Source organism: Xenopus laevis, chromosome 2L, assembly GCF_017654675.1.
Source record: "Xenopus laevis strain J_2021 chromosome 2L, Xenopus_laevis_v10.1, whole genome shotgun sequence".
Taxonomy (NCBI): domain Eukaryota; kingdom Metazoa; phylum Chordata; class Amphibia; order Anura; family Pipidae; genus Xenopus; species Xenopus laevis.
In genome coordinates, this window is record NC_054373.1 from 11,998,538 (window position 1) to 12,021,031 (window position 22,494).

General features: G+C 38.6%; 1 protein-coding gene across 1 annotated transcript in view; it reads right to left on the minus strand.

The window, feature by feature from the left end:
- LOC108707415 (E3 ubiquitin-protein ligase TTC3) overlaps positions 1 to 22,494 on the minus strand; it is a 102,840-nt gene that overhangs the window by 31,871 nt on the left and 48,475 nt on the right. The window contains exons 21-34 of the mRNA XM_041581166.1: positions 20,837 to 20,917; positions 20,008 to 20,120; positions 15,921 to 16,047; positions 15,270 to 15,392; positions 13,722 to 13,823; positions 13,537 to 13,629; positions 13,124 to 13,188; positions 10,709 to 10,848; positions 9,530 to 9,850; positions 8,719 to 8,982; positions 6,458 to 6,561; positions 4,824 to 4,880; positions 2,958 to 3,031; positions 1,549 to 1,695 (exon numbers count right to left, since the gene is read on the minus strand). Coding sequence (XP_041437100.1) covers positions 1,549 to 1,695; positions 2,958 to 3,031; positions 4,824 to 4,880; positions 6,458 to 6,561; positions 8,719 to 8,982; positions 9,530 to 9,850; positions 10,709 to 10,848; positions 13,124 to 13,188; positions 13,537 to 13,629; positions 13,722 to 13,823; positions 15,270 to 15,392; positions 15,921 to 16,047; positions 20,008 to 20,120; positions 20,837 to 20,917 — 1,811 coding nt within the window. The remainder of the gene's footprint in view (positions 1 to 1,548; positions 1,696 to 2,957; positions 3,032 to 4,823; positions 4,881 to 6,457; positions 6,562 to 8,718; positions 8,983 to 9,529; positions 9,851 to 10,708; positions 10,849 to 13,123; positions 13,189 to 13,536; positions 13,630 to 13,721; positions 13,824 to 15,269; positions 15,393 to 15,920; positions 16,048 to 20,007; positions 20,121 to 20,836; positions 20,918 to 22,494) is intronic.

The following is a 22,494-nucleotide window of genomic DNA, read 5'->3' on the forward strand; positions in this document are numbered from 1 at the left end:
AGGGGTTGTTCACCTTCAAACACCTAGTTGTTTTCAGACAGATCACCAGAAATAATGACTTTTTCCAATGACTTTCTATTTTCTATGTGTGACCATTTTTCTACTATTCAAGTTTAAAGTGTCATTTTTCACCTTCTAAAGTAGCTCTGGGAGGGGGTCGCCGACCCTGTAAACTGTTCTAAATTGATACATTTAGTTGATACATTTCTTATCTTTGTCCCTGCTGAGCAGAATCTCTGGGTTTCATTACAGGCAGCTGTTAGACTTGATACAATAGTTGCTGATACTCCAGAGATGCTGCTGAGAAATGGATCAACTAAATGTTGTAAAATTGTAACAGTTCAGAATCTGCACCTGAATTACTGAGCTGTAGTGATGTGCGGGCCAGCCCGATAGCTGCGGCTTTACCCGTGGGTCGAGTGGGTAAGGGCCGACTCCTGCACAAATTGTTGTAGCAGTTCCGGCTTCTGGAATTTAAAGACTTCTGCCCGCCCCTTTTGTGACGTCACTGCGGGGCGGCATGGATCTATAAATAGAGGGCAGCAGCGGGCGCAGGTCGGGTGCAGTTTGGGAGTGGGCGGGTTAGGGTCGGGTGCAGGTTGAGAAATTCTCGACCCACACATTACTACTGAGCTGCCAGACTCAAACACCATAGACACGAATATTAAACTTTAAACTTCGATTTTGGAAAAACAGTAAAAAAAATAAATAATGGAAAGTAATTGAAAAAAAGTCTTTATTTCTGGGGAACAATCTGAAAACAATTAAACTGAAAAAAGTGTTTGGAAGGTGAACAACCCCCTGTAAGGGGTTCTACCACACCCCAACGACAAACATACATACATACACTTAAAGATGTTGTTCACCTTCCAAACACTTTTTTCAAATCAATTGTTTTCAGATTATTCCCCAGAAATAAAGACTTTTTTCAATTATCTTCCATTTTTTACAGGTTTTTTTTCAAAATCAGAGTTTAAGGTTCCTGTTTGATTTTGAGTCTGGCAGCTCAGTATTTCAGGTGCAGACTCTGAACAATTTTACAACATTGAGTTGATCCATTTCTCAGCAGCATCTCTGGAGTATTAGTAACTATTGAATCAAGTCTAACAGTTGCCTGTAATGAAACTCAGATTCTGCTCAGCAGGGACAAAGATAAGAAATGTATCAACTAAATGTGTCCATTTAGAACAGTTTACAGGGTCGGCGACCCCCTCTCAGGGCTGCTTTAGAAGGTGAAAAATTACGCTTTAATTAGAAAACCAGTCACACATAGAAAATAGAAAGCAATTGGAAAAAGTCTATTTCTGGTGATCTATCTGAAAATAACTGAACTGAAAAAATTGTTGTAAGTGAAGAACCCCTTTAATTTCAACATGGAGGTTCATTTTATCACCTTTTGTGCAAATCAGGGAATGGAAATAGATCTTCCAGCAATTACTTCATTATACCATTTACTGTTCTGATGGTCTTCAGATATTCCCATCTACTTCGCCTGGCACTGAGTTCTTCTTTTAATGTTTAGATTATTAACATAAGGGGAAATCTTACTCATAGAGGGTTTCCTGCATGGTATTATCGGGTTGCCATGGTATCCTGTATCCACCTGGAGTGGGATCATAAAGATTTTCAAATTCTTCCATGTCAGGGCGCAAATATTCTGGGATTATAAAAGGCTCATAAGGATCCAACAGGCTTCTGTGAATGGAGAAAAAAACAAAAAACCTTGGTCTTTGGGGTCTGAAACATATATTGCTTTATGCCTCTAAATAATTATTGTGCAATGATGTAGTGCTGGACTGGCCCACCAGGATACCAGGAAAACTCCCGGTGGGCCCAGGTGTCAGTGGGAACTCAGGCTTCTAAACATTTGGCCTCTTCCCTGACGAAGGCTCCTGTGTGGAGCCGAAACGTTGGACCACAAATAAATTCTCCACTTTATTTGCTACGTTGACTTGCTGTGAATTTTTGCCTAGGAGTGCTGTCAATCCCTGCAGCTTTTCTACATATCTTTCGGGCTAGCACCCAGGCTATGGATCAACTTTTGGTCGTGCACTCCATCCCGCTAGCTATATATATATATATATATATATATATATATATATATATATATATATATATATATATATATATATATATATATATATATATATATATATATATATATATATATATATATATCTATATCTATATATTGCTACATACATACATATATATATATATATATATATATATATATATATATATGCTACATTATATATATATATATATATATATATATATATAAATATATATATAAATAAAACAACTATTTCTTATGTAACCTTATACTAATATCTGAATGAAAAGAATGAAACAGGAGGATGATTTAGACAAACTTTTTGATGAGCTACTGATCACCAGCTAAACGTCTACTGGTAGATACTGATCTACCTTTTGGGCACCCCTGAACTAACGTCTAGAATTATGTCGAGAGTGATATTCTGAGACAATTTTCAATTGGTTTTCTATTATCTTATTATTTGTGGTTTAGTTTTTTAATTCAGCAGCTCTCCAGTTTGCAATTTCAGCAATCTGGTTGCTTGGATCCAAATCACCCTAGCAACCATGCATTGGTTTGATTAAGAAACTGGAATATGAATAGGAGAGGAACCCAATAAAAAAAAAAAAAAAGAGTAATAAAAAGTAACAATAACAATGCATTTGCAGTTTTACAGGTGGGGTCAGTGACCCCCATTCAAAAGCTGGAAAGAGTAAGAAGAAAAGGGCAAATAATTAAAACTATAAAAAATAAATAACGGAGACCAATTGAAAACTTCATTCGAATTGGCCATTCTATAACATACTAAAATGAACTAAAAGGTGAACCACTGCAAGATCAGGCTAATGTCAGTCCTATAACGGACATGTAACCTGTTAGTATCAGACGTCGGTTTGCACAGGTCATGCTCAGTACTTACAGAGTATTTTCTTCTGTAAAAATGTCATCGTCTGGAGACCGGGTACTTACTGCACCAGAAACCTTATACAAAGTCTGAAGACAAAACAAATACAATTATTTGACACAACTTCAATGTGTACATTGTTTAATACAATATTCTTGGGAGAAGCTCAGTTGAAGGGCTCCATATATTATAAGTGCTTTGCATCTGGCATGAGTGAAATTGGTCAAGGCCTACAATGTTAACCATGAGATTCAATTACAGGGACGTGTGTTTATGCACAAGACAATAAGCGGCTAGATGAATGGGATACCAGAAAATTGGACCTTTCTTTTATATACAACAGTTTATATCCAGTTTATTCAACCTGTACTGGAGCTTCACTGCAACATTTGCTTGCATCTATATATGGACAGGGCGGCCATAGTCTCTACATTATAAATGGAGGTGATACACAGGTAAGGACAGATTATTCTCTCCCCCATTCTTGCATTTAAAGGAACAGTTCAGTGTAAAAATAAAAACTGGGTAAATAGATAGGCTGTGCAAAATAAAAAATGTTCTAATATAGTTAGTTCGGCAAAAATGTAATGTATAAAGGCTGGAGTGACTGGTTGTGTAACATAATATAACATAACAGTCAGAACACTACTTCCTGCTTTTCAGCTCTCTTGGTTTCCACTGATTGGTTACCAGGTACTAACCAATCAGAGACTTTGGGGGGGGCAAATGTATCATAACTGTTACTTTTAAATCTGAGCTGAATGCTGAGGATCAGTTGCAAATTCACTGAACAGTTATGTCCCATGTGGCCCCCCTTAAAGTCGCTGACTAACTCAGAGTTAGAGAGCTGAAAAGCAGGAAGTAGTGTTTTGGACAAGGACAAGGCAAACCTTTCCTTTCAAAACTTCCCCCTTTCCTCTCCCCAGCTTCTTTGCGCTATATACGGCATACTTTTCCTGCGTTTGGTTCAGCAGTGGATATCTCCCCTCTTGCACCTGCAGACGCCATATTTTCCTTCTTTTCAAATATGTTATATCTGTGCATGCGTCCGTTTAGTTTTGGAGGGGAATTGCTCCTACTGCTTTTGTATGTGCATGCGCAATTTCCCCGATACTCGCAATACGCATGATCGCGGTCTTGGTGTTAGAAGAGGCATTATCGGAACTTTGCTTTTTGGTACCTGGTGATATTTGCAATAGGTACCCAATCATGTTCAGGATTGAGTATAGGTAGGCTCATCTTATAACACTTACAGGCACATTTATCAAGGGTCGAATTTCGAATTCATGTGAGTTTCTCTATTTATTTATTTTTTTAAACTTCAAAATTTGACCAGTCAAAATTAAAAAAACAAATTTTCTCCTGAAAATCGAAAGAAAACTCGAATTGCATTTGATTTGAACTAGAAAAACTTGATTCAAATTTAAAAACCTCGATTCACGTTTTTTTCAGAGAATGTTAAGAAGGCTGCAAACATCGCCAAATTGATCCCTGGACCTCTCCCATTGACTTATACAGCAATTCGTCAGGTTTAAGGTGGCGAATATTCTAATTCGATTTCTTAAAAGGGCCAGAGTATGATAAATCCAAAATTCAAATTCGAATTAAAACTCGAAACGAGTTTGGATAAATCACAATTTGAATTTGAGAGGTTTTTTTTCGAAAATTCTAATTAAAATACGAATTTTCACTTAGACCCTTAATAAATCTGACTCCAAATCGTGAACAGGGTTGTCCACCTGGTGAATCCAGAAGCTAGGTAAGCTCTATGTATACCCAACTCATTTTATTGAGTACAAAATTCATAAAAAGGCAAAACAAACCAGAAAGGAAACAAAACACACACAAAATAAATAAGACAAATTTTAAAAAAACTCAAACCTTGGGCTGATTTTGCTTCTTTTTCTTGTGTTTGTTCTTTACTTTGATACATTTAGTCTAAAAAAAAAAAAAGTTAAAAAAACTAAACCAAAAGGAAAATAAATGGCCTATTAATACAGGTATGGGACCAGTTATCCAGAATGCTCAGGACCTGGGGTCTTCTGGATAACTGATCTTTCCATAATTTGGATCTTCATATCTTAAGTCTACTAGAAAATCCTTTAAAAATGAAATAAACCCAATAGGCAGGTTTTACCCCAATAAGGATTAATTATATCTTAGTTGGGATCAAGTACAAGCTACTGTTTTATTATTAGAGAAAAAGGAAATTATTTTTCATTAAAAATTGGATTATTTTTTTTTAAGTTCTGACCAATGCTGAGGGTCATCAAACAGCCTGCGTACCATAAGCCTAAAGAAAACCATCCACATCTGACAGAATTTTCTGTTAAAGCCCCCATACACGGGCTGATAACAGCTGCTGACAGACAGAGTCAGCAGTTTATTGGCCCGTGTGTGGGACCAACCCCGATCGATATCTGGCCGAAAGTTGACCAGATGTCGATCGGGCAGGTTAAAAAATCCAGTCGGATCCCGACCAGTGTGTCTATGCGGTCCCGCGATCCAACCACCCGTCTAGGATCCATAATGAACCAATCATTGGGCCCTAGGGCCCACGATCGGATTAGCCCGATATCGCCCACTTCAGTGTGGGCATATCGGGGAGAGATCCACTCATTTGGCGACATCGCCAAACGAGTGCATCTCTACGTCTATGGCCACCTTTAGGCAAAGAAAGAAGCTGTGACAATTAATAGAGGATAAACGCTTGATCAATGCTTTCAGTGAAAGATAGCACGGAAAGATCTGGAACACCGCAGGTCCCGAGCATTCTGGGTAACAGGTCCTGTACCTGTACAAAAAATAAATAATATACACGGTGGCTCAATTCAAGAGTTTATTAGTGCACAATAATCACAGTAAACATCATCAAAACCATTGTATCAGCTTATATTGAAACATACAACAAGGCAGTGTTCTCCCTCTGTCAGCCAATCCCTCCTGACGCCTTTCGCGTTATTGAATGCGTCATCCGTGAAAATTACCATTGGTGCAATCAAATCAGAAAGAGCCAACCCCCATTAGCCTGTTTGTTATGATGCGCAGGCACATTCCTGACACACCATAACCCTAGCCAAATAAAAAAAAAACGAGGATTTCTTGTCTTTCCAATAGTGATATTTTAGCCAAAAGGTGCATGAGTGTATTCATTATACTGTACAGGACCAGTTATTCCGAATACTCCGCACATTGGGTTTTCCAGATAACGGATCTTTCCATAATTTGGATCTTCATACCTTAAGTCTACTAGAAAATCATTTAAACATTAAATAAACCCAATAGACTGGTTTTGCTTCCAATAAGGATTAATTATATCTTAGTTGGGATCAAGTACAAGCGACTGTTTTATTATTACAGAGAAAAAGGAAAAAAAATTTTAAAACTTGGATTATTTGGATAAAATGGAGTCCATGGGAGACGGCCTTTCCATAATTCAAAGCTTTCTGGATAACGAGTTTATGGATAATGGATCCCATACCTGTATTATGAAAAGTATCATTAGGATAACTTACAGGCTGCTCTTCATCAGACTTAATTCGTATATTGATGCAACATGAGGCTTCTACAGGGTCTTTATTAACAGAGTAGAGCACATCATTTTTGGTATATGGTATATCTGGAAAAGAAATATATATATATATTAAAGACTAGGGATGCACCGAATCCACTTTTTTGGATTCGGCCGAACCCCCGAATCCTTCACGAAAGATTCGGCCGAATACCGAACCGAATCCGAACCCTAATTTGCATATGCAAATTAGGGGTGGGAAGGGGAAAACATTTTTTACTTCCTTGTTTTCTGACAAAAAGTCACGCAATTTCCCTCCCGCTCCTAATTTGAATATGCAAATTAGGATTCGGATTCGGTTCGGCCAGGCAGAAGGATTCGGCCGAATCCGAATCCTGCTGAAAAAGGCCGAATCCTGGCCGAATCCCGAACCGAATCCTGGATTCGGTGCATCCCTATTAAAGACAGACTGACATACATTTATACACGTTTTCTAGATCTGCCCACTGACGGATACATTTTGGGCAAAAAATATAGTGCCTGACAAGTGCCAGCGCACTCTCATGTGACTCCTGTATTTTTATTCTAGGAAAATAATTATCCTCTCATGGAAGCTGCCCACTGCACCTACCTTAAAATTAAAGATACAACGAATCCAGGAATCGGTTTGGGATTCGGCCTTTTACAGCAGGATACCGCCTAATTCTTATGTGTGGCCGAACCGAATCCTGATTTTCTTATGTAAATTAGGTCTGGGAAAGTGACTTCATTTCAAAACTAGGAAGTAAAACCACATTTACCCACATTTTCCTTTCCCGACAATAATTTGCATATGCAAATTAGTATAAGTATAATTTCACGAAGAATTCAGCCGAATCCCAAAAAGTGGATTTGGTGCATCCCTACTTAAAATGATGGAAATCTCTGATAAGAGGCTCTTCCCCTCTACAAGTTGACATACATGAGCAGAGGCTGCCTGGATAAATTTTAAAAAGTCTGGGACCTGTGGGCTGACACTCTGGATTCAGCCACACCCCTTGTATTATGTTCTGTTAAAGTTACAGAATTTATTTTTAAAAAAAATAGTTTGTATAAAAAAAAACAAAAAAAAAACAAAAACAAATAAAACTTTGAAATCGCTTAACCTTTATTAAGAAATAACTCCACTTGCGCTCCTCTTCAGAGAAGGCGACAGGGCAATGATCCATCATGCGCCACTTGATTTCTCCTCCCTGGATATCTCCTATAAGGAAGGCAGGGAGGAGAAATCGAGTGCTGCATGATGGATCGCCCGATCGCCTTTTCTGAAGAGGAGCGCAAGTGGAGTTTCAGTAAGTTATTTTTTAATAAAGACTTATCGATTTCAAAGTTTAATTTGTTTTTGTGGTTTTTCTTATTCGTTTTATACCAACTAATTTTAAAAAAATAAATTGTTGTTGCTGGTCCTTTAAATTAAAATAAAGAAAAGGTTTGAATCTCCACAAGACCACGGGAAAACTGTAGAAAGGATGGATCTGATGCATGTATTAGCAAGTAATGACTTATTGAATCCACCGTTTCATGTATGATGATATTCAAAGAAATAAATAAAACTTTAACAAAAAAAAACAAACCAGACAGACTGACATACTGTGCTAGGAACAGCCTGTGTGATACCAGCCTCGCCTGAGTTGGGTTTGGCTTCTGACTCAGGGTCTTAGAAAGCCATTTGTGCCCCATTTATATTTTGTACATCTGATGCTCTTGCAGTAGCTGCAATTTTTTGAGTAAAATTAAATTTCTTATTGTGAAGGATAATGTAAAACAATATTTATGGATATGGACAAAAACAATAAAATCATTTAAATAATATTCACAGACTAATCACTTCTGCTTCTTCAACGTAAAAACGTTTCCATAAACCACACTGACAGATCTATAAAGAAAGTGGCCAAAATGGGGTTCCATATTGCTCGTATTATATATTGTAAGATACCATAAATTCAATATATTGCCACCATTTTTTTTTCATTCAGTTAATATATTCAAAATTCTTGACAGGTCTCACAATGAGGACATAATAATTAAACAGTTGTTAGTTGCCAGGCTGCATAATGTGCCCCCCTACTTCAGAGAGAAATCCTGTAGAAATGCAGTTGGGGGTGAGGGTTAAGCCTGATGCAAAGTCAATCGTTTTGTAAATGCCCACCCTTTGCTGCAGAGATGAGAGTATTGTATTTATCAGCAATCCTAACAAACACATAAGGAAAATAAAAAAGAGCTTACCCATTTCTATGAAATATTTATCTAAATTTCTATCCAGTCCGGCAGGCAAGGGGACACATCTATTCTCGTCTAGAAACCATATGAAACAGCGGAATATTTGGATAGCGGCTTGATTTAGTTTCTCAGCTGTTTCCACTGTTATAGATATGTAGAAGTTTAAAAGTTTTCCGTAGGTTTCATTCCACCGATCGGCCAGCAACTCGAAATTAAGCTGTTCCAGGAGGCTGACACTTATCGCTTGAAACTTCTTTGCTGCACGAAGACCTTGAACAACAACATGATATGGTTTCAGACACTTTAATTAATGGGGAGACCATTATTTAAAAGGCAAATAATGTAAAGGACTGCATGTACATAAAAAGGTAGGGGATCCACACACACATCTGGGATTTGCCAAAACTCCAGCACTTTTTGCAGAGTTTGTATTTGACCAAAATCATGGATTAAATTCAAAACTATAAAGGACAAGGAAAGTGTTGTATCACTGGAGAGTGCCAATTTGTTAATCCCTTAACGTAGAATCAGAGTCAATGCTCCTCCTCACTGAAAAATACAAGCAGCATTTAGTGTGTGGCGTCATTCCAGGACAGCTACAATCATGGGAAAGGCAGTAAGGGTCAGGGCACATGCTCAGATTCGGGGAGATTAGTGGCCCGGCGACAAATCTCCTCTTCTTCGGGGCGACTAATCTCCCCAAACTGCCTCCTGCCGGCTTGAATGTAAATCGACGGCGGGATGGCACTCAGAGTGATTCGTTTTCCGAAGTTTCCTCGTAAGGAATTCAGCATTCCTGAAGAAAAGGCAAACTCACCTGTATCACTAATCATCTTTATAAATGCAGGCAGTTCTAAAGTTAAAGGATAATCTTCCAGCAGGTAGAGGAATATTCTAGTCTTTACTCTATTATTTAAGCTGCACAGATGAGCAAGTAGGACTGCCATCTCATCAGAGGATGATCGACAGGTTGTTTCAAAGGAAAAACCATCAAGTTCTTCCTGACTTATAACATTCCATGAGATTAATGAGTTGCACAATTCTTTGGTGTTCTCCACTCCAGTTTTGAAAACCTCCTCCTTATTAAGTATAAGAGTCATCATTAAATCATGAGGTGCTACACTATAACGGTTATTACCTACAAAAGAGTAAAATAAGACCGGTTAGAGATTATTAGTGGAGAAGCAGTACTGAGAGTGTGGGGCCAAAATGGAAGGAAAACAAGGAAGAGAGGAATGTAAGAAAAATGTGAAAAACGTGAGACACATTAGTATAGAATAATTGGATATTAAATCAAATATGGAAGACTGAAATAAAATAGGATGAGAAGTATGAATCCAAGGAGTGAGACATTGTAGGGGAGGGAATGCAGTAGTAGGGCAGGAGACAGGGTGATAAAATGATGGGTGACAAATAAATAGGGCAAAGCATTGAGAAATGAAAAATGGAGTGTGAGACAGATATGGGTGGAAAAAGAAAGCAGGAGGGCAGAAGTGAATAAGATTGAATGAAGAAAAAACTAGAATTAAGGGCAGAGAAGAGATAGAGAATGGGCACAAGAGAAGGAGAAAAAGACATAATAGGATGAAGGAGGAAAGAAACTGTGGGTAATAGAATGAAAGAGCACAGTGAATGTCAGACCAGGGAGCAAAAGACAGCAGCAGGGGGCAGAGGTGAGCGAGATATAATGTAATGGCAGAAAAATAAACAAGGATGGAGGGAGAATTGAGATACAGAATCGACAAATGGGAAGGTCAGTGAGAGTGCAACAGAATGAAGTGGGTGGGAATATTCAGCGGAGCAATATATAATATATAATATAAAATGGATTGTGAGACCAGGGAAAGACAGGAGTGCAGAAGTGATTGAGACATATGGGGTGGGGGAGGAAATAAAGATTTAGGATGGAGGGTGGAGAGATACTGTGTGGGTACACGGGAATAACAAAGATTAAGGGAACTAATGCAGAAAGAGCGACCACATAAACAGAGCTCACATTTATTATTCTGTTGGTTGGAGGAGATATTCTCTTGCTGCTTCTGTGATTTCTCATCGTTTGTCATGCTCCTGTTCTCTTCCGGTGTGGTCTTCTTTACTTGCGTTTTACTCTCAGACCGCATTTTTAACTTCTTATTGCTAATAACGGATAATGAAAAAATACATTGGGTCATGAGTGCATTTACTGGCCTATCAGAATGATGCATTTGTACAAGTCAGAGCCGTTTTACAAAAAAATTATGTTTTGCGGAGGTCAAAGAGACTTGTGCCACCAGGACAGTAAGTAGGTGGGGTACATGGGAAACTGGCTGTCAGGATAGTTCGGAAAAGGGACCACAAAATCGACATGCAAATGACTTGTTATAGATGCACATATATATAAGTAGCCTGCTGTGCTTGAATCACTATTTGGATTCATATCATACAGATATCAATAGGATTTAATGGCATTATCCCTTGATATTAAAATTGTTATTTTGTAACTAAATGAATAAGTTGATTCAGCCTTCAGTATAGAAAATGCCCCAGAGTTTAATTTAAAAAATAAAATAAAAACCTGCCTGCAGAGACACAGCTGGCGTCATGCAATAACCACAAGAAACCAATCAACAGGCAGCATTTACTGGTCACCTGTTAAAGACCTTACATCCTATTGGCTGTTATGGATTACTGCACCTGGGCAAACAGTGTTCTTTTAATAACATAAAGGGGAATACCATTAAGATCGGTCAGAGAGGGCATCTTTTAAAGCGGTTGTTCACCTTTGAGTTAACTTTTAGTATGATGTAGAAAAAATTATTCTGCCACAATTTGGTTTTAATTTCTTATTATGTGTGTTTTTTGAGTTATTTAGCATCTCCCCAGTTTGCCATTTGGACAATTTGGTTGCTAGTGTCCAAATTACCCTAACAACTATGCATTGATTTGAATAAGAGACTGGAATATGAATAGGAGAGGCCTGAATAGAAAGATGAGTAATAAAAAGTAGAAACAACAATACATTTGTAGCCTTACAGAGCATTTGTTTTTAAAGGGATTCTATTATGATTTTTATGATGTTGTTTTTATTTCTAAATTAAGCGGTTTACACTGCAAATAATTCACTCTACATATAATATTACATTCCTGAACCAGCAAGTGTATTTAGTTGTAATATTGGTGTGTAGGTGCATCTCAGGTCATTTTGCCTGGTCATGTGCTTTCAGAAAGAGTCAGCACTTTAGGATGGAACTGCTTTCTGGCAGGCTGTTGTTTCTCCTACTCAATGTAACTGAATGTGTCACAGTGGGACCTGGATTTTACTATTGAGTGCTGTTCTTAGATCTACCAGGCAGCTGTTATCTTGTGTTAGGGAGCTGCTATCTGGTTACCTTCCCATTGTTCTGTTGTTAGGTGCTGGGGGGGGGGAACTATGACTCAAACTTGCAGTACAGCAGTAAAGAGTGACTGAAGTTCATCAGAGCACAAGTCACATGACCGGGGGCAGCTGGGAAATTGACAATATGTCTAGTCCCATGTCAGATTTTAAAATTAAATATAAAAAAAATCTGTTTGCTCTTTTAAGAAAACAATTTCAGTGCAGAATTCTGCTGGAGCAAAACGATTTAACTGGTGCATTTTGAATTTTTTTTTCCCATGACAGTATCCCTTTAAGAAGGGGTCAGTGACCCCCCTCTTGAAAGCTGGAAAGAGTCAGAAGAAGTAAGCAAATAATTCAAAAACTATAAAAAATAAAGTGAAGACCAATTGAAAAGTTTCTTAAAATTAGCAATTCTAACACATACTAAAAGTTAACGTAAAGGTGACCAAACAAGAAATTTTTCAGTATAAAAATAAAAACTGGGTAAATAGATAGGCTGTGCAAAATAAAAAATGTTTCTAATATAGTTAGGCAAAAAAGTAACGTATAAAGGCTGGAGTGACTGGATGTGCCATAATACCAGCCAGAACACTACTTTTCAGCTCTCTAACTCAGTTTGTCAGTGACTTGAAGGGGGGCCAACATGAGACATAACTTTTGTTTTTGAATCTGAGCTGAATGCTGATGATCAATTGCAAACTCACAGTTATGTCCCATGTGGCCCCTCTTCAAGTCACTGACTAACTCAGAGTTAGAGAGCTGAAAAGCAGGAAGTAGTGTTCTGGCTATTATGTTACACATCCAGTCACTCCAGCCTTTATACATTACATTTTTGCCTAACTAACTATATTAGAAACATTTTTTATTTTGCACAGCCTGCCTATTTACCCACTTTTTATTTTTACTCTGAACTGCTCCTTTAAACTAGCCAGCATTTGGGCTAGCCAGCATTTGGGCAATACCTATGGCATTCATAAGGAAGGGGAGACACTTATGAAGATTACAACCCATAATAAATCAAGAGTAAGCAAGCTGGAAGGGATATGTTCTTACCTACATCCTTTATTCTTAACCGTAGGCCTTTGTGGTTCTTTCTTCTTAACAGACTTATCTGCAAACTAGAATGCAAGTTTATTGGAGAAAGAGAAGGCGATATATGGACGAGGCTAACAATAACACGGACTCTTCTGCATGCAGCTTTTTCCTCTTTTTTTGGCAATATTGCAGATCTATTATGCTATATTAGCAGTCACTGTCTTGCTTATGTGTCTTCCTTGATCCCAAGCGGATGCCTGTAAACACTATACAGAAACTAAGGCACTATCTGCTATACATAATACACACATTACCCTTCCTGGGACTGCGCTACGGCCTTTCCTGGCTGGCTCCAGCAGCTGCACTTGCCTTTGATCAAATCACATCATTTTGTTGCAACTCACATATATCAACACGGATTTTACACTTACCTCACGTTTCACAAGTCCGGTGGAGTCATAAATAATTATGTTAGAGATTTTTCCTTTACAGTCAGGAGTAAAACAGGAGATAGTTAGGAAATCCTGAGTGATGGGGGAAAAAAAGCAAACAAAAGGAAAAATATTAGGAGTGCAGGTTTCCCCCATTGATGGAAATGCTTGAAAAGTGTCCTTACCCTGTCAGCTTTATCGGAATAGTTGTTGGCCTTCAGCTTCTTCCAGCAGAAGACATGGAACTCCACTGTACATGACAGGCAACACATCACACGGATAAACCCCTGCAAGGAGAGAGCTTTCATTGGAACCCACTTCTGTATGAATGGTAAAGCCGGCAGTAGCTTTGCACCTCCAACACAATTCAGCAGGGTCATTCACAGAATCAACAGACATGACATAAAGAACAACAGAAAGTCTAAGGAGGTATCCAAGAGATAAGCCAAAATGCCACACACTAAGGGTCATAGAGTTGTTGTTTATTATTTTAATTATTATTAACATGTATGTTACAGCGCCAACATATTGTGCAGCACTGTAAAATAATTGTGTTTATACAAAGAAATCACATCAATTACATATATATAGAACATACATAATGACCAGTAAAGGTGCAAAAGGTGAGGAGGGCCCTGTGCAAAAGAGCTTACAATCTGAAAGGGGAAGGAAATAAGACACAAGGTGTGAGAGTGGACAAGATCAGAAATAAGCAAGGTGAAATATGTAGCATATTGTATTGCACTTGGTAGCTAAAGAGGATGAGGGTAGGCTTCTCTATACATGTGTATAAGAGATCTTTTGAAAGCAGAAAGGTTGGGAGAAAGTGGGACAGACCGTGAGAGATAACCAGAGTTTAGGTGCAGCCCTGGCAAAGTCTTGAATGTGAGCGTGTGAGGAGGTAATGAGAGAAGAGTTGAGGAGCAGGTCAGTAGAGGAGCACAGTAAGCACGTGGATGAGCATCTAGAGAGGAGTTCAGAAATGTAGGGTGGGGCAGAGTTATTAAGTGCTTTGAATGTCGGGGTCAACCGTTTGAATTTTATTCTGAATGGTAGTGGAATCCAGTGCAGGGATTGGCAGAGTCTCTAACGAGGGAAGGCCAATTAAAAGAGTTACAGTAATCTAGACATGATATGATGAGAGTGTAAATAAGAATTTTGGCAGCATCATGGGTAATAAATGATTGTTTTTTGAATATGACATGATTTAATAAGTGACTGGATATGAGGATTGAAGGCAGAGTCTAGGATAACCCCAAGGCACCGGGCCCGGGGAGAACCATTTCCCCATTTCAGAGAGGTTTAATCTAAGTTAGTGTTGTGACATCCATGTAGAAATAGCAGGCAGTAAGAGACCCGAATTAAGAATATAATTAAGATGGCCAACTACGTCAGTCATCCTGAACGTCTTCATCGTGGATTACATGATGATTGCAATTGCAATATATGGACAAGCAATCCCTGTCTTGTTTAAAGGGTAAGGCATTTTTTAGTAGCTTAAAACACAAAATATCTCAATGTCCTTAATATATTGATAATGGGTTGAGTGCAGAGGACTCTTGTATTTGTCTATATGTATTTTGTGGTCACAGCCTCATTGCACCCCCGCTTAGCGGTAAAAAATAGTGGCGAGCACTTGTTGAAGGGCCGATAGACTATGGAGACTCGTTCCAGGCTGACCATTCCCCCCCCCACTCTTTTTACTTTTAAATATATGGAACAATATGGCTTACCTTGAAATCAGGATCTGTAAAATATATCTGTGATTTTGGCAAACTAAGGCACTGTTTGTATCGACAGATGGCATCTGGCTTTGGAGGAAACTTGCATTCTTCAATTCGGCTTTCTAAAAGTGACTGGAACAGAAACAAAACATGCTTCAAATGAAATGGTCCTTTTATTAAATGTGGAATAATAAACATGAGACTCACAAAGTGCCTTAGAGGGACGGTGTGCACAAAACATTAACTGGTGCCAGAGAGTTCTATTGTGTAGCGGAGGCCACAAACATGTATGAATTAGGGATGCACAGAATCCACTATTTTGGATTTGACCGAACCCCAATCCTTTGCGAAAGATACGGCTGAATTCCCTAAAGGAATATTAATTTGCATATGCATTAGGGGTGGGACAGGGAAAACATTTTATACTTCCTTGTTTTGTAACAAAAAGTCATGCGATTTCCCTCCCAGTCCCTAAATTTGCATATGCAAATTAGGATTTGTTTCATCCGGGCAGAAGGTTTCGGTCAAATCCTGCTAAAAAAAAGTCTGAATCCTGGATTCGGTGCATCCCTAGTATGAATAGATATGAAGAGAAAGAGAGAGTCCCACGGTGCCTGTGTCCCCCAATTAGGCAAGTGAAAGAGAGAGTTAAGGCTTTACCTGCAATTTCTCAGGTCTCGACTCTTCGAGGACTATGGGTGTAGTAGGCCATGTTAGAATCCCTGGCATCATCTTGAGCTTTACCATAGTATGTGATTTCACATATTGATTTAAGGCATCAGAAAATCTGTGGGAACACACAAACATTAAAGTATACCACTGCTGGTTTCTATAAGATGTTAAAATTAGGGATGGCCGAATTTGACCCGTTTCGTTTCGCCAAAAATTCACCGCCAACGCCTATTAAAGTCTATGGGCGTCAAAATAATTGTCGAGCGGCAAAATTTTTTTGACGTGCGTTTTTTTTTGACGCGCGTTTTTTTTTTTTGACGCACACCGCCATACAAGTCTATGGGCGTCATTTCCACCGCAAAACAAGGCGAAAAAATTTGCCAATCCCTAGTTAAAATGTCCACCGAACTAAAGACAGGCTTCATGATACATTAAAAGCCATTTCCTAAACCTCATTTATGACCGACGTGTTTATTCTCAGAAAAAAACCGATGTCAAACTATAGTTGGCCATACACATGTTTATACTACTGTACCAAATCAGTTACCTGCCAGTCTGCATGTGTGGCCTCTCATATGTTATGCCTCTCAGGCCAATTGGTTGTGTACCTCTGCAGATCAGCCTGTGCCTTAAAAGGTTTGTTCAGATAGATCACCAGAAATACCGACTTTTTCCAATTACTATCTATTTAATATGGGTCACCGGTTTTCTAATACTGAAGTGTGAAGTGTCATTTTTCACCTTCTAAAGCAGCTCTGGGGGGGTCGCCGACCCTATAAACTGTTCTAAATTGATACATTTAGTTGATACATCTCTTATCTTTGTCCCTGCTGAGCAGAAACTCTGGGTTTCATTACAGGCAGCTGCTGAGAAATGTATCAACTAGGGGGCATATTTATCAAGGGTCGAAATGAATTCGAGGGAATTTTCGAAGTGAAAAAATTCGAAATTCAAAGTTATTTTTTGGATACTTCGACAAGGATCGAAAAGGATACTACGACTTCGACTCGAAGTAAAATCGTTCGACCATTCGATAATCGAAGTACTGTCTCTTTAAAAAAACTTTGATTTCAATACTTCGCCAAATTAAACCTGCCGAAGTGCTATGCTAGCCTATGGGGACCTAGAGCATTTTTCTATGTTTTTGGAAGTCGAAGTAAAATCATTCGAACGATCGCTGAAATCCTTCGAATCGTTCGAGGGAACGATTTTACTTGGACCGCAGGATACCCAAATTCGATGAAAAAAACGAAATTTGAAGGACCGCAGGATACCCAAATTCGATGAAAAAAACGAAATTCGAAGTATTTTTACCTTCGAAATTCGACCCTTGATAAATCTGCCCCTAAATGTTGCAAAATTGTAACAGTTCAGAGTCTGCACCTGAATTACTGAGCTGCCAGACTCAAACATTCAACTTTAAACTTAGATTTTGGAAAAACAGTAACAAATAAATAATAGAAAGTAATTGAAACTAAAAGTAATTTCTGGGGAACAATCTGAAAACAACTGTGTTTGGAAGGTGCTAGCACAAAACCACGCTGATGTTAAACAACCCAATTATTTTAGAATATTTAAAGGGGTTTAGCAGCCTTAAGGCAAAGTACTCCACATTATGAAATGCAACATTCCAACAATTCTGGTTAACAGATCCCATACCTGTATATAGCATCTGATAATTTCCTTGTACAGGTATGGGACCTGTTATCCAGAAGGCTCAGGACCTGAGGTTTTCCAGATAAATTATTTTTCTGTAATTTGGATCTTCATACCTTAAGTCTACTAGAAAATCATGTAAATATTAAAAACCCAATAGGCTGGTTTTTGCTTCCAATAAGGATTAATTATATCTTAGTTTGGATCAAGTACAAGCTACTGTTTTATTATTTCAGGGAAACAGGAAATAAAATAAAATGAAGTCTATGGAGATTCTGTAATTCAAAGCTTTCTGGCTAACGGGTTTCCGGATAACAGATCCCATACTTGTACAGATACATTAGTCCTGTACTAAATTATATCGCCTGATATTTTTCTGCTACTTAAATATGGACACGAAGGGGGCAGATTTATTAAGGGTCGCATTGTAAATTCGAATTTTCTAATTTTTTTGGTGTCAAAATTCACACATTCAAATTTTAATCCCCTTATTCGAATGTAAATTCAAATGAGATTTATCACATCTCAAGCATGGAAACAGTCCTAATTGAAATATTCGCCACCAAAAACCTGCCGAGTTCATGTACAAGTCAATGGCAGAGGTTCGTTGAGCCATTTGGAGATGTTAAAGGAGAACCAAACCCTTAATTATAAAACAGTCTACCCTACACAGACCCCCCCCTCCCTGCTCCCCCCCCCACAGCCTAGGTGTTACCCCCAGCAAATGCCCCTACCTCTTTACTTACCCCTCGGTGCAGATTCTGTGCAGCAGAGTTCACGGGCACCATCTTCTTCTATTCGGTAATTTTCGTGAAGAGTTCAACGTATCGGAGCAGTTGGAATAATCTTCCAGTTCGCAAATACTGTGCATGCGCCGAAAGTGACGGAAATTGTCCAAGCGCTGCTCTCTTCACGAAGATTACCGAATAGAAGAAGATGGCGCCTGTGAACTCTGCTGCACAGAATCTGCACCGAGGGGTAAGTAAAGAGGTAGGGGCATTAACCGGGGGTGACAGCTAGGCTGGGGGGGGGGTCTATGTAGGGTAGAGGGGGTAGGATTTTTATAATTAAGGGTTTGGTTCTCCTTTAATAGCCTTCCTGACATTCAAGTTTTTTTTTTTCAGAGAAAAAACTCGATTCGTACAAATCGATTACGAATGTAATACAATTCAAATTTTTGGGTTGCAACATATTAGACATTTGAATTTTTACTTAAATAACCTCCCAGTCAAATTGTGAGTATATTTGTATTTAAAAATTTTTTTACATGAATTTGAAATTCGACCTTTGATAAATGGCCCTATAAGGGGCAGTTTTACTTATTTAGACAATTCTTCTACAAAGTGCTGAAAAATTATAAACGTTGCGCCACTCAAAACAGCAGAGAGTTTTCCCCAAAATGTATCAAAACATGATTGAGAAATTTTAAAATATTCAATCACAGCACCAAGAAACTGTAGAGAAGTCAACGGGAAGTGTTTCTGAAACATCCAAGCAAGTTGAAAATCTATATTTAAAGGAGAAGTAAACCCTAAAAATGCCATATTTTATATATAACAGCCTAAAGTTTCAGCTTGTCAAAAGCAGCAATGATCCAGGACTTCAAACTTGTCACAGGGGGTCACCATCTTGGAAAGTGTCTGTGACACTCACATGCTCAGTGCACTCTGATTGGCTGTTGAGAAGCTAAGCTTAGGGCTCGTCACTAATTATCCAGCAGAAAATGAGCTTCCCTGGCTGTAATATAAGCTGATGCTACAGGTTTGCAGATTTTTAAATTCTGATGCTAATTGCACTGGTTTCTGTGCTGCCATGTAGTAATTATCTGTATTAATGACTAATCAGCCTTATATTGTGACATTTCTATTCTATGTGTACTGTATATTGTGAGTGGCTCCCTAAGCTCAGTAAGTGACAGCAGCACAGAGCATGTGCAGTGAATCAGCAGAAAAGAAGATGGGGAGCTACTGGGGCATCTTTGGAGACACAGATCTTTACTGCTAAAGGGCTGTGGTAGCCTTGGGCTGGTACAGAAGCACAAAACATAATGTACAACATTTCTAGCTACTTCTTTAGTTAGGCTTTAGTTCTCCTTTAAAAATGCACTGATTTGTGTACTCAATTTATTCCAGCACCTTTGCACAAATTGTCTTGAATCTACTTACAGATTAAATATTTTTCAGAGCAACAAGACCACTAAAGCAACTAAAGAATTTCTTGCGGTGACAAATTTCTATTTGAAGAAAAAATGATAAGCCCATTGCTTTCAAGGTCATCTTTGAGCTACAGAGTTGTTTAATAGAATAAAAATCAGAAAATCTGATTAACAGATTATTATTTTGGATCTGCTAGAGAAAATGTTTATTATCAGCCCTTGCGAAAACATCCACCTGTAAGTTAGCAGAAGAAATAAACCTACCTGTTTTGCCTAAAATATACATTGCCAATGCCATAAAAAGCCAAGCAGTTAAACCTCTCTTTGGTGAATTGACTTATGATTTTCTTCAGCTGGTCTTCAGCTTTGGCCAGTTCCTGCAAAGAAATCCAAGAAATCCGATTCAGAAGTCAACAGGCCTAATGAAAAGGAAGGAAAAAACTAGCGATGCACCGAATCCACTATTTTGTGTTCGGCCGAATCCTTCTTCAAAGATTCGGCCGAATCCTTCTTGAAAGATTCGGCCGAATCCTTCTTGAAAGATTAGGCTGAACACTGAACCGAATTCGAATCCTAATTTGCATATGCAAATTAGGGGTGGGAAAGGGAAACATTGTTTACTTGCTTGTTTTGTGACAAAAAGTCATGCAATTTACCTCCCCACCCCTTATTTGCATATGCAGATTAGGATTTGGTTCGGCCGGGGAGAAGGTTCGGACGAATCCGAATCCTGCTGAAAAAGGCCAAATCCCGAACCGAATTCTGGATTCGGTGCAGAAAACTGAAAGCAAACGCATACTGGTATGACTGGTATGATAGCCCATGTCAACAAGAATACAGAAGTACCTGTATCAGATAACTAAGACCTGTTCTTGCTGCAGGAAACTACAACCCCCAGCATGCCTCACCATATTTGCTGGCAAAGGCATTCTGGGACTTATAGTCCTGCAACAGCAGAGGTGCACTGACATGGGTAGATGCAAGTAGCATTTTGAATATCTGTACACCAAGGTCATTGATAGCACATGGATACATCTTGGTAACTACTAATGTTTCATCACAACATTTTAGGCAGCAAGTTTAGACGACATACCTCACATTGGCCAGTGCCAAAGAGTGCATTAGCATAGCCGTACAGAAGCACCACATAGTCGATGTTAGACAGATAGAATCTCTGTTGGGATTGAAAGAAAATACAGTTACATTTTTATATATTTACCTATCCTTTTCTGTAAAGGAAATATCAGACATAACGGCATGTTGCATATATAAAACTATAATGCCCATCCCTTTAAATGGTATCCGGAAGAATTAATATTTAAAACTACGACAGCCAAAATGTCAACGGGGAGCACAACCAGAATAGCAAATTGGAGGGTTGGTGCTTTCACATTTAGAAGCCCAAAGTACAATATTGCTTTTAAAGTGGACCTGTCACCTACACATAAAAAGATCCACAATGAAAGTCCTTTGCAAATTAAACATGAAACACAATTTTTTTTTCATTAAAACATCCAAACCTGTTATAAAGGTATTTAAAAATTCAAGCTGTCAATCAAATAGTATATGCCCCGCCTCTTTGCCCGAGGCATAGAGGTTGGACATTCAATTACTTTCACTTTTAATTCAGCACTTCCTGCATATCACTGCTCTCCTCACATTGCCCCTTCCTTCCTCAGGCTCTATAATTGTGTAGGGTTCTGCACATGGGCATAACGTTCCACATTCTGGAGCATACACAAGATTTTGGGGCGATACAAAATTTATCTTAACAGTGTCCACAAAATGGCTCCTGCCTGCTGGCTGTGATAGTGTAATTCTAAGACTGAAGGAAACAAAATTTAAATAATACAATAATGTAAGTAAAGTTTATTTTACTCAGCTAACATGATAATAAAGAATTTGGAATGATAATAAAGAATTTGGAATTATTTCTTAGGGTGACAGGTCCCCTTTAATCTCTAATCACTTTCTATGGAGTGACTATAGTTTAGGGGAATAACACCCACAGGTAAACTACTTGTGTTGGCATCCATAGCACAAATCGGTGCAGTCTAAGTAGTTGTCCATTGCTGCTATGCAGTGTCATTTAAAGGACCATTTGATTAGCAAATGAAAAAGCAGCTGACAACCAGAGAAGTATTAGGAGACACTTTTGTGCATCATTAACCTTTTTGCAGGTAGGTAATGTAAATTGCTGAAAAGCTCAGTCATTTCTTGGTGTGCTTTTAGTTGCACCCATTTAATCCCCTATAAAAGGCCCTGATGATATTGGGGCAAATGCACATGGGCAGTGTTGATTTGGTGATAGGCAATGCTTTAATATTTATAATTATACAAACTAATATAATAATAATAATGTAGTACTAATGACTTAGGAATTCGTATTTAATAGAATTCCTCTGCACAGTCTACATTGAAAGACACACTGCTTACAGGAATTCTTTTGGAATAAATGATCATGACCATCAATCTCTAAGACTAGGGTCACACGGGGTCTGAAATCAGCTAGCCAAAATCCCCTGGCAGACTTTAGCGCTACCGCGGCAGTAGCCTCCTCTTCCGCGTTAATCGGTTCTTTGCAATTTGAGCTAAAATCTGCCAATGTCTGTTTACAAAGACTTGCAGTTCTTACCCAAATCTATTCAAACTGAGCAGATTCAATGTGGATGAGAGTGGAGGCTACTGCCCATAGAAGGGCTGAAATCATCTTGGGGATTTCAGGCTAGCTGATTTCACGCCCCCATGTGG